Source organism: Hyperolius riggenbachi, chromosome 2 (assembly GCF_040937935.1).
Source record: "Hyperolius riggenbachi isolate aHypRig1 chromosome 2, aHypRig1.pri, whole genome shotgun sequence".
Taxonomy (NCBI): Eukaryota; Metazoa; Chordata; class Amphibia; order Anura; family Hyperoliidae; genus Hyperolius; species Hyperolius riggenbachi.
Genome location: NC_090647.1, coordinates 490,247,496 through 490,260,893, shown reverse-complemented (window position 1 = coordinate 490,260,893; position 13,398 = coordinate 490,247,496). Strand labels below are relative to the sequence as shown.

At 45.7% G+C, this 13,398-nt stretch overlaps 1 protein-coding gene across 2 annotated transcripts in view; it reads right to left on the bottom strand.

Annotated features, from left to right (window-relative positions):
- Window positions 1–13,170, bottom strand: part of PCP4 (Purkinje cell protein 4) — a 132,345-nt gene extending 119,175 nt beyond the window's left edge. The window contains exon 1 of one of the 2 annotated variants that reach the window (XM_068266032.1): window positions 13,019–13,170. In XM_068266032.1, coding sequence (XP_068122133.1) covers window positions 13,019–13,027 — 9 coding nt within the window. In that variant the 5' untranslated portion in view covers window positions 13,028–13,170. The remainder of the gene's footprint in view (window positions 1–13,018) is intronic. The other variant, XM_068266033.1, reaches the window with a different exon arrangement.
- Window positions 13,171–13,398: the final 228 nt, after the last annotated feature.

Sequence of the window (13,398 nt, the reverse complement as noted above, 5' to 3'; positions counted from 1 at the left end):
CACGAGGTTCCCTGGCGTCCTCCCGGCTCCCCTCCCAGTCCCACTGTGGCTACGTTAATCAGTGACTTTGGCCTGAAGTCGGTCGTGCGTACCCCCGCCGCGTACGCTATGCGTCATCATGCTGGCCAGCGTGAGAGTCCTGAGCATGTAGGGTTCAGTCTTAGAGAGGCGTGCATGCACAGGACTCTCACGTTGGCCATTGTGATGATGTGTAGAGTGCACGGCGGGGGCACGCACGGCCGACTTCAGGCCAAAGTCTCTGATTAACGGAGCCGCCAGCGGGACTGGGGGGCTGGAGGAAGCCCCAGGTAAGTCCAAATTTCAGTTTTAGCCTGAGTTCAGGGTCTCTTTAAGTTACATTCAGTAAAGGTCCTCTTCACGACAACCATGATACTATTTCAGTGCCCCAAACAACAGCAGCACTGAATCTATGTCAGCTGGAGCCACTGCTTGCACTCCCTGCTACTGCGCAGGCATGACTGCACTCCTGCATGAAGAAGAGCGCAGCTGCGATGTGCGGGAGGGTCACAGGCAGCGGCCCGAAGGACAGCGTGGGAAGCCTGTGGGGATTCAGAGGCTTTCCTCTTCTTAGGTAACAATTTGATTTTTTACACAAATGACACCTCGGGTTCTCTTTAAGAAAAGGGGTATGGTCATGGCCAGTTCTAGCTACAAGGGGCTCTGGAGCAAAAGTAATTTCAATTTCCGGGGGCCTCCCTGACGCTCCTCAAACTAAATTACCTCCAGGGCCCCTGACCTGGCTCCCAGGCCCTATCCCACCTCCCAGTCACACAATATCATTGAGTGTCCATCATATGTCACTTGAAACAGCATTTTTGGGGTTCCCATTATTCACCTCCTTCTTTTCCTATACAGAGTAAACACACAACATCCCCACTGTCATGGTTAACCATAGCTGGAGGGGAGGAGGGGTACCTTGGGGGTCCCCACAGCCTTTGGGGCCCTGGGGCAATTGCCCTCTTTGCCTCCATAGACGCGCTGGCCCTAGATGTACTGTTGAAAAGGTTCCATGTCACTCTCTCACACTCAGCTTGAAAACCCAATGTCGTGTGCAGTAGAGTATTTCTATTTTCAAGAATTTGCCTCACCTCTTATAGCACTTGCTGCCCATGGTTCAGGAGGATATACTTTTAGCAATTTTAAGTAAATTACATTTATACAGTCTTTATAAGCAATATTCAAAATTTGAATTACATTTATGTGTGTGTTTGTATTTACTTTCTGCTGTATTATTTCCAACTGCAGCCTGTCCTGTTATCCTGTATTTGATGTGCTTTGCTGATAACCTTGCTTTCAATGGGTGTCTATGATGAAACACTATTCAAATGTGTACAAAACACAATGCAAATCACATAGGAAACAACTATTCAAATGCAAATGAGTGCATCTGAGCCATCATTTGCTACATTGGCTTCAGGTGAAGTCCCTAGTACATCCCACTTTTTATAGATGGACAGATGACAAAGGCTCTCCAGTTGCTTTTCAGGCAAGCTACTGCCACAGGAAGATCTGAAGAAGCAGGAAGTCAGCTTGTGAAACGCATTATCTGAATGCAGTTAATAAAGTTATCTTTTCTTGAATTCAATGGGTGCCTAAAGTCTTCTACACATGCCTGACTTAGGTCAACTGGGGTGGCCACTAACGACTGCCTCAGCTGACAATCAGGCGTGTGTACGGCACCCGAAGACACCCAACGCCCACCCTGCAAGAAATCCGCTTGACGGATCTACTCAACCCCAGTGACACAGTTTCCCCCGCCGATCTCATTGTTTGTGCCGCTCCCCTGCATGCCATGAGAAGTCAGGCATGAACCGCTCGGCATCCCTCCGCCATCCCCCGCGTAGCAACAAAGCGCATCGCCAGCAACACAGCTGACACGTGTGTGTGCAGTCCAGCCCAGCGATATCACCCAAGGGGATCAGGTCCTGATCCCTGAAAGGCAGCATCAGTTGGGCATGTGTACACGCCCTGAAAGAAAACAACATTCAGATGAAACAAAACACTATGCAAATCACAAATGATCACCATATGTGGGCATATACTGTAAGGACAGTGGTTTGTTCTTACAATCCCTCTTTCAACTGGTTTAAAACCTTTTATTTCTTATTAAGCTCCTTACCAGTCTATTTTTACTGATGGAGTACATTTCTTTACATAAAAGTACTTTTTTATCACTGTACAGCAGCACAGGATATAATGACACTACATAAAATAATAACAATAACAGAAGTAATTAGAATAATAATGCAATCAGAACAATTCATTAATCCTTTGCACATGCAGCCCATTCAAAATTCCGGATCTGCGGCATCTACCCATAAAAATAATTAAAAGACAGAAGTATTCACTTATAAAAATTTACATGATTTTGTGTATTAATCAATTCCAAAGAGGTTCTCCTGTTAGTCTGCACCCTAATATTAACCGTTTAAATATAATATTGCAAGCAAGCATAATATGCATCAATCGTATTGAAACTGGGAGCGCGCATCTGAGACACAGAAGGAGTCTGGAGTCAAAACAGTGCATCTTAACCAATCAGGGGTGCAGACATAAACTCCACTCACACCATATAGACACAGTGCTTAATCTATTAAATCCCCTATAACGGGGGATGAGGCTAGATTTCTGTACCTACAGGTGCACACCCTGACAAAGCTAACGAGAGGTTGGGCGCAACGTGTAGGTGGATGGGGTTGAGTCTAGTAGGCCTATGAGCACTCCTATCTGCTGCAACTGTGGAAGGTTTGAGCTGGTTAGCATTGACAGTGGCTCCTCGGCATGCAGCAATGTGTCTAGATGAGAACAGCTGTTTGTGACCGCTAATCCGGCACTGCACCACCTGATGCCATAAGACTCCAAGTCTAGCAATATTCAGAACCCCTGGTAGTGGTGATCCGTGATGGGAGGAAAGGTACTGTTTGCCAAAGGATACTGGTGAGACTAAGTGACCCTATCTACAAACCTGCAAGGTTTATTGCATCTACTACCACATCGCTATACACTGCTCTCTTCCCCTTCTCTGATGACACTGGCTTGCTCTATGGGACCAGTACCAGGATGGGTGAACTTGGAATGCATGTACAGTGGAGATGTGTCGGTGTATGGGAGCGTTTCAAAGTTAGGCAGTTTTTAAGCGATTTTAATTGGTTGACCTGTTGAATATGTACGATCCAATAAAGCTGTTTATTACTTTGGTATATACCCCTGTTTATTACTTTGGTATATACCTCGAGTGATGACGCAATTTAGATTTCTGTATCTAATAATAATTCATTGTAATCCATCCTAGTGGTGGATACAGCGAGTCTTCTCATCATAAAAGGTCAATAAAGAGGTCTTGGAGGGGGAAGGGGTTGGGGCCATGGAGACAGAAAATGTGGGTGTTGGAAGGGTCAAGGAAGTTTGTGCACCTATTAATAGCACCAGTCAAGGGAAATTGGGGCACCTGATAAAAAAAAAACGAAGCACCCCCTATTTGTAGCTGCAGTTTGCGATAATGGACGGCACCGGGCCGGTGTCTGTTATTTAATTGCCGCTATTAACATGGGCGCATATGAGGCATCCAACTTACGCAGGGGGTGATTAATGTGTACAGCGGTGAAGACAGAATGGGGGTGGAGGTGGTTAGGCATCCTTGGAGGCTCTTGGAGGCTCAGTAAGGGTTAGGCATTAGTGGGGGATCAGTTAGGGTGAGGCATCAAGTGGGGGGATCGTTTAGAGTTAGGCATCAGTTAGGGGATCATTTAGGGTTAGGCATCAAGGGGGGGATCGTTTAGAGTTAGGCATCAGTAGAGGGATCAGTTAGGGTTAGGCATCAGTGGAGGGATCAGTTAAGGTTAGGCATTAGTGGGAGGATCAGTTAGGAATACAGTAGGTATCAGTAAAGGGATCAGTTAGGAATAGGCATCATTGGGGGGATCAGTTAGGGATAGGCATTCTTGGAGGCTCAGTTAGAAATAGGCATCTTTGGGGGATCAGTTAGGAATAGGCATCGGTGGGGGGATCCGTTAGGGATAGGCATTCTTGGAGGCTCAGTTAGAAATAGGCATCTTTGGGAACTCAGTTAGGAATAGGCATCGGTGGGGGGATGCGTTAGGGATAGGCATTCTTGGAGGCTCAGTTAGAAATAGGCATCTTTGGAGGATCAGTTAGGAATAGGCATCTCTGGGGGGGGGGGACAGGTAGGGTTAGGCTTCGGTAAAGGGAGGGCTCATGTGACAGTAGAGTTAGGTTTAACGATAGTAAAATATGTGTAGAATACCACTTGCCAATTGTAGAATATTGGCCAATTTACCGATATTATACTAGCGGCTTCTTCCGGCGCCCAGATTTCCCTGGTGCCCATTTTGCATGTGCACGGAAACCATAGCTGCGAGCTCTTCAGCAGACACTTTAGAAGAGTGTCTGTGTCATACTTGGAGACAGTGATGGAATAATACCCCTGTATCCAATGAATGTGTTTATGTGTAGTAGATGTATAAATATTTAAGCCATCGTGAAAGGTCAATGCAGCTCCCTTTTCTGGGTAGGAGTGTGCGCTGCGTGATCTTCTAAATTAGTGTTGGCTTTTTTTTACATATACTTTTTTTTAAATGAGTTATTTCAAAAGTGACAACATACATGGAGTGCTTTTTGTGGAACACATTAATAAAGCCAGTTGGTTTATAACGTATCAATAATTCTTCATGTCATTATATACAAGCTTATGATAGCACGGTGTCTGTCAAACATCATACCATATTTAAACTCCATCTGGTAGCCAGGTTAGTCCTCATAGGAAAACAATGGGCTTGAAGCCATGTAATACATTCTTCTAGAACAGTGCTGTCCAACTTCATGGGCATGGAGGGCCATTTTTTTTTCAGACCCCATGGTGGAGGGCCGAAGGTTCTTGCTAGAGCCGCTGCCCCCCCCCCCCCCCCCCCCCCCGGAAAAAATGCAATTAAAGGATAATTAGATTGGCAGCACTTTTCACAAAATGCAATTTAAAATAATGGTGAAGTTGTGTGGCGCGCATAGCGCGCCAGAAAACACGAGGGTTCCATTGAGCGGCGCGCTTAGCGCGCTGCGCCGAAAAATGGGTGTGGCCATGGACCAGAATGCGGGTGTGGCCACGGGTGGAGACAAATTTACATGAACTTAGCAATGTGGGACATTAGATTAGGATAGTGGTGGTGAACCTTTTGGAGGCCGAGTGTCCAAACTGCAACCCAAAAGTCACTTATCGCAAAGTGGCAACAGCAATTTAAACTACATACAAACGTTTTAACTCATACATGAACATTATGGAAAATCCAAGTTGAAAATAAACTGTGAAGATAAACAATTTCATCCATCCTACTCCTGAAAAATGTGGGTTTTTTTTTAGAACCTCCCAGTTTTATTTTCCGTTTTAAAAAGCTAAAAAAGTAGGTTTAATGCTATTGTCTCATGATGACGATTCAGCTTTTCCATAGTCTCACAGTTCGCAATCATGTGACCCCCAACAAGACAAATTCAGCAATCATGAGGCCCCCAACAAATCATGAGGCCCCCAACAAGACAAATTCAGCAATCATGATGCCCCCAACAAGACAAATTTAGCAATCATGAGGCCCCCAAAAAATCATGAGGCCCCCAACAAGACACATTCAGCAATCTTGAGGCCCCCAACAAGACAAATTTAGCAATCGTGATGCCCCCAACAAATCATGAGGCCCCCAACAAGACAAATTCAGCAGTCATGAGGCACATAAATAGACAGCATTTCACATAAATAAGCAGAATGCCCCTTTAGTGACAGGTGCCCCCCACTTAGATAGTGACAGGTGCCCCCCACTTAGATAGTGACAGGTGCCCCCCAGCTAGATAGTGACAGGTGCCCCCCCAGTTAGATAGTGACAGGTGCCCCCCCAGTTAGATAGTGACAGGAGCCCCCCCAGTTAGATAGTGACAGGTGCCCCCCCAGTTAGATAGTGACAGGAGCCCCCCCAGTTAGATAGTGACAGGTGCCCCCCCAGTTAGATAGTGACAGGAGCCCCCCCAGTTAGATAGTGACAGGTGACCCCCCAGTTAGTGACAGGTGCCCCCCCAGTTAGATAGTGACAGGTGCCCCCCCAGTTAGATAGTGACAGGAGCCCCCCCAGTTAGATAGTGACAGGTGCCCCCCAGTTAGATAGTGACAGGAGCCCCCCCCAGTTAGTTAGTGACAGGTGCCCCCCCAGTTAGATAGTGACAGGAGCCCCCCCAGTTAGATAGTGACAGGTGCCCCCCCAGTTAGATAGTGACAGGAGCCCCCCCAGCTAGTGACAGGTGCCCCCACCAGTAGCGAGCCCGTTACCTCTGGGGCTGGCCTCTCCTGTGTCCCCGCTGGCCTCTCCGGTGTCCCCGCTGGCCTCTCCGGTGTCCCCGCTGACGATGCTGCTGCCTCTCCTATGTCCCCCTGCTGCCGCTGCCTCTCCTATGTCCCCCCGCTGCCTCACAGATCAGACCTCACAGATCGCGGCGACTGAAGCAAGCAGAGCGCGCGCATGACACCCGCGCGGCAGAACGTCACATGCGGTAGTGACTAATGATTCACTTCCGCATGTGACGTACTCCGTGCGGGTACCATGCGCCCTCTGTTTACATCAGTCGCCGCGATCTGTGAGGTCTGATCTGTGAGGCAGCGGCAGCGTGGGGACATAGGAGAGGCAGCGGCAGCAGGGGGACATAGGAGAGGCCAGCGGGGACACCGGAGAGGCCAGCGGGGACACAATAAGAGGGAGCAGGCATGGCGCCCATAGCGCAAGCCATGCCTGCATCCCAGGGAGACGAGCGGGCCGCAGCAGGTGGCCTGGCGGGCCGGATGCGGCCCGCGGGCCGCCAGTTGGACAGCACTGTTCTAGAATGTCAGTGCATTGTGGAGTCCAGTTTGCAACATTTAAAGGATAACTGAAGTGACATGTAACATGATGAGATAAAGGTGTATGCAAAGTCCCAAACCTACACAGAACTAGTCTGTGTTCATATTTTCATTTTTTCTGATTGTAGGCTGGGTTCACAGTGGTCACACGAGTTATGACTGTGAACTGCAATGGAGACCGGACATAGACTTTAATACAAAGTCTGCATGCAGCAAGTTAGAACAACATAATCAGTCATAATGCAGTGCTGTGAACAGGCCCATAGAGTTGTATGGGCAGTGAGTCGACATGCAGAATTCTTCTGCAACGCAACTGAGCAACTGTGTTAAGGGTTGAGAATTCAGGGCTAATTAATAGGTCAACATTAGTCTATATCAGAGATGAATCAACATTATTATTCACCTGAGATAGTCAACACTTTAAACCTTTGATTTCTAACCTGCTAAAACAAAATAAGACCACAAGATTCCAGTAAAGTCCTAAATACATTTAAAACATTATATACAACTGTCATGACATTTAATCAGTTTATTTCCACTTCATGTTTGCTTTAACCTCAAATACTCATTAAAAGGTGGTCACATGCCATGGGTGATACAACTATTTAGTAATAACAAGGCTAAATGCATGTGTAAGTAAATTTAAAGCATATTAGGTCATTACTAAAGCTAGCATAAGCAATGATAGGCAGGCTTAGTTTGACTCCTATGATGCTTTGGCATGACAAATACAAAATTCTCATTCATGCAAGTGGGCCGCACCCATTCCATGGTTCCGGCCTCTCATAACTGGGTGGGGATGATGCCCATTAAAGTGATGGACCAATACCATGCATTAGTGGGCAGAAAATGGAGCAGTCACAGGGCTAAGCTGTATGAAGAGGTTTGGGTTCATGAAGTGAAGAGGGGAAGAGAATGAGCAGTCATGTGACAGATGCAGTGAAGAGGGGCAGAGGATGAGCAGTGATGTGACACATGCACTGCATAGAAGGCATTGCAATAGTCCAGTTGTGATGTGATGAAGGTGTGCACTAGCATTGGAATGAATGAGGTGCTTACTTTTTGCAATATTCCTTAGGTGAAAGAAAGAATGTTTCACAACCGCTGAAATTTGATTTCTGAAGTTTAATTCACAATCAGTAAACCCAAGCTGTACACAGTGATGGAGCTAGTGAGGTCTTAGTTCCCTCCCTACCCTCAGTGGTGATGACTGTGTCTGGAGCGATTTAATTAGAAATATAGTCAGTGGAAGTATAATGGGGAGTATATTTAATTATGTTTAGGATTGAAAAGTCACATGCCACCAATCTAAAACTTTTTTATCCATACAGATTTAAAATGTTTATAAAAACAGATACAGTCAAATAATTAACACCAGAACTAGGTTCACTATTCAACATCAACTATGTCAATCATTAACCATACCTACAACCATAGGTGGGATATATAGTTAGTCTAAATGATTAAGAGCACTTCACCCCCAATATCTCATTAGGCTGTCAATAGTAATATCACTAGTATTTTAGTAATATTTCAGGAAATGCATCGGGCATAAGAGATTCATGATTGTCAGGAATAAATACATTTAGCATTGCCAATGCAAAACATTAGCATTAGCATGAAGGGGGTGGTTGAGGAATTATATGGGTGGGGAAGGTATAGGGGGTTGGGGAATACAGTCCATAGGAGCAAGGAGGGTTTAGGGGGCAGTCCATGTGGTATCATGTTTCTCTCAGTTGGCGGCATGCAGTGACCTATCAGCAGCTATTTGCACTTTTATTTCCTCTTCCCGGTAGGTTATAGACAGGGCCGGTCCGCTCAAAAGGCGGGGTGAGGCAGGTTCCACAGGCAGCAAATTCGGGGTTGGTGGCACCCACCTGTCCATGGGTGTGGGGGGGGGGGGCGAGCTGGAGGGGGTAGCGAGCTGGAAGGGGGTATTGGGCACAGTGGCGGGGAGGGTGGTCGCCCCCCCTCCCTCACCTGAGTCCACCGATCTGCGCTTCCTCTCCGGCTATTAAATGCTGTAGTGAGCGTATATTGTCAGGCAGCGGGTGGGGATGGCTGACTTCCTCCGCATTCCAGCATGCACTCCACTCTCGTCACTTCCTGCAATGCCGCCCACTGTACTGTAAGCTGACGGTATTGCAGGAAGTGATGGGAGTGGAACGTATGCTGGAACGCGTAAGAGGTCAGTCATCCCCGCCCGCTGCCTGACAATATACGCTCGCTGCTGCATTTAATAGCCGGGAAGGGGAGAGCGCAGATCGGGGGACTCAGGTGAGGGAGGGGGGGTCTGACCCCCCTCCCAGCCACTGTGCCCAATACCCCCTTCATGCTCGCTACCCCCTCCAGGCTACCTATTCTGGGGGGGTTATTATACTGTGGGGGGGGCAGCTTTTTTTCACAGGTTTGCCTCAGACGGCAAAAAGTCTAGAACCGGCCCTGGTTATAGAGTTTCCTCTCCTCATCTGTGGAGGAGAAATCTGGGATGTGGGCGTAGAGTCTGTCTGGGCAGACTGTCTTTCCTACTTGCAGAGTAGCCTTATACAGATGCTGCGGGACAAGTGCCCTTTTCCTACCTCTGTGTCCCCCAAAAGGGAGGATATCTGCTCCACCCACATAGGCACATTAATACCCCACATCCATTCACACAAAGAATTACAAAGATAAGTATAATTAAAGAAAAATCCACTCCACTACCCTGAAATAGGACTTTATTCAAATAAAATACAAGCACATACTTACCTGCTTTTAAAATAAGTTTTAATGCCCACAGAAGTAAACCCAGCATCAGTCATGATATCCAGCGAAGTATCCATAAATCATCTTGCCCAGCTTGACCCATAATGGCCCATTGCCTGCCGATCAGTATAAATGCATAATGCCCCATAGAAGAGCGATATGGCAGATTCTTTAACCCTGACAACCCCCCTGTTAGCTGTTCTAATCCTAAGCTTATATGGTCACCATATATAGTTATATGGCTTATAAGGTCTGAAGAGTGCTGCAGATACCTCCAATGCTCCCTGACACCAAACTACTGCTTGCCAAGCTCCTGAAACAGGTCAGGAAAGCTAGCTCCTTTTTTTCCTTCAATACAGGCGTTGCTTGAGCAGAAGGATAAGCTTAGTTGGCTTTACCTTCCCTCACCAAACCAGGAAAATCCAAATAGGTCATTAAAAGGGTTTTGGAAACAGGCACTCGGGTTATTTCACCAGAATTGTGGGCTATTTATCTTGTGCAGATGAGGGGGAGCAGATAGGCGGAAACCCCTGTCTATTCATTTGGATTCTGCTTCCACGACCTTAGGGGCGGATCACGCAAATTCAGGCGGCAAAATTTAGGGGTGGAGTCTGGTCAAACAGTTTGGGCCACCTGGTGCCTGCCTCCTCTCCACTCTCCCTGCCTGGCACACACACTACCCTCCTCATCTAGGCATACCCTAATCCCCATCCTCATTCAACTGGTGCTTCCTTCCACGACTAAACACCAAACTGGCCAATCACAGCCTCCCGCTGCTCCATTTGCTAACTGGTGCTGATGGTCTAGTGGGCGGGACCACGATACCTTCATTGAGCCAATCACCACACTTAATCAGTAGCCGGTATATCTGATAGGTCACCGCTACTGATCGAGTGCAGTGATTGGCACAATGACACCGTGAACCGGGGCCGTGAACACCCCCTCCCCCAATGCAAGACCATCTGCCCATCAACACCAGTTAGCCTGTTTACTATAACAAGGTTTTACTGTAATATATTCCATTTCTATTAGTGTATTCATACTCCAGATCTATTACAGCCCCTGGCTATTGTAGGACAGCAATTCTGTTCCTGAAATCAGGAAACCCCTAAGTCACTGATCTGCCTGTCTGTAGTTTCAAGCTCCCCCCTTCCTATTAAGCCCCACCTCCTTTTTCTAAATAATGTCAGAGCTGGTGCAAGACTAAACACTACCAGTATATGGACAAAGACAGAAGGGGTCTTTCTTACCAGCTGTGTAAAGAAATGATTACTCATACGCCTACATACTTCACAGTATGCTCCTTGCACCTCAGGCAGATGCATTTCTCTATCCTTGACTTATTAATATGCATTTATACTCTAACTTAAATAATTGATCAAGTAATATCTCTGACCGTCCCTCAGTGGGGCTTACAATCTACTGTTCCTACTACAGTATTAAGCTAATTATTTTTTAGGGAAGCCAGTTAACCAACCAGCGTGCCAGGAGTAAACCCACAAAAACACAGGTAGAACATACAGGCTCCATGCAGAGAGTGCAGAGAGATGGTCCGGTCTGCTATTGGAATCCGGAACTGTAAAGCCTGGCACATGCGATGCAATTTCCCATCAGATTCATGGATGATTTGATCATTTCTGACAGGTCCAATCTGATTTCCAATCATTTTTCTAATCAATATCGACATTTTATAGTAGTGATCGGAAAATAGATCAAACAAATTATCACAAATCAGATTGGACCCCGATCGGGCCGGATCGATTCAACTATTAATCTTATGTGAAATGGAATCATGTGTACAAGGTGTAACACTGCAAAGCAAGGGTGCTGCTAGCCACCCAGTCACAGTGCTGTAATCCAACATTACTAACTGCACTGATGCAACGAAAAAAATGTATAGTTCCCTTCACAAAAAATCAGTCCATGCTTTGCTGAGATATGAGAGAAAGCACCTCTCACCACTCCAGGGGTCAGCCAGGCCAGTAATTAATACTTTACTGGAGAATCCACTCGACTGAGTCATTAAAAGAGTCCAATCTTTATTCAACCATGGTTGTGGACAGAGACGTAGAAGCTCACACGTATCGGAGACGTTATCGCTCCTTAGTCATAGCTAAGCATGCTTTGCTGGCTTTCTGTGGACATCAACTGTTCTATTGCACACAGAAGGCTTTGTAAGGGTTAACAAGGGGACGAAACAGATTTTCAGGTACAGGCAGGGCTCGTCTCAGATTTTCAGACAATTGATCATGTCTGCACAGACAACGGTATAAAACTCTTGTACTGCCTTCATTTATCACCCAAGTCACAGGATAAAAGTCTGGACTTAACCTACTGGCTGCAAATCAACATAGGGGATCCGTTCTTAGTTAGAAATCTGCTCATCAACTGGAAAATGACATTCAGACTGGTATCAAGGGGTTAATACAAGCCACAGATCTTTATACTGTTAAAACACATTTAATAAACAATTGCTAACAGCAAACCCTGTACATTAAATGAAGGAACCCAGGACGACCAATCATACAACAAGTAACTCATAGCAACACCACCTTCTAACAGATCGGAGCCTAGCAACCTGTCTGATGGATAAAGGCAATTCACACATCAACATAGGAATTTTGCGTTGTGTTGCTGTACAAGGCTGTTTTATCATTTCTAATTACTTTATATTACTGCAATTAACTGTACAAGGTTGTTTTTTCTTTTCAATACATTTGTGCTACTGCTTTATAAAATATATTAAACCACGCATAAAATATATTAAACCACAGTGTTATAAATAGCTTGTTCTACAGTATCAAAAATATATTAAACTGCATGATATTATTATGTACCATGATGCTTATTTTATATTTGATAAACATTATTAATAAACTGATTCACCCTATGGAACAATCACTGCCATAAAACAAAATCAATCGCTCTATTCTTTGTACCCCTGTAGATTGTAAGCTCACAGGAATAGGGTTGTTTTCTTGTTGTTGCTTGCCTTTGCAGTGGCAAGTGTATTAAAACTACATTGTTGAACAGTCTCTATAGACTATGCATGAACTGTGTGTATATACAGTATGTGTGTATATATAAGCATTTGTGCTCTTGCATTGTTGGATGTTACTAGTCTAAATATAAAGACAGATGTGTGTGCATGATATAGATACTGTATCAGAATAATTTACAGTAAATTAGTAGTTGTAAGTTAAATCCTGCCCAGAACGCTGCATTCAGTCTATTGCTTGCACAATTAGCAATAGTTAGAGCTACCTGCAGATTGACAGCTCTCTCTGCAGATGGGCTCTGCTGCTTAGTAACTGTAGCTAAAGAGACTGCAGAGAATAATTGAACTAGATGAAAAAAGTGTGCACCCACCTCGCTCATGGTTGCTTAGAGATGACAGTCCTTGGGTCTCTCTCCACTCTTTCCTTTTCACACCGAGGGACTTGTAGACAGAGCTCTTGTAATGTGCAAAGCTTTTTTTCTTTTCCTCTTAAAAGGGGCTACCCTGGAGCATCACCAGTCTGCAAGCCAATGGGAAGCCTGCACCAGCAGCAACAGCAAAGCGTTTTAGCATCAGTTGGTTTTTATCTAAGAGTGGAAAGAGCCACCTAGTGGCCAAGAAGGAAACTGACAGTTTGACTTGGAGAGGTTTTCTGTTTTTTTTGTTGCAGGGCAGATTCTGTTCTTGGAAACCGGCCTTTTAAAAGGAAAGCCAAATTTCCGTTGAAGAATTGATGTAACGTAAATGGAAG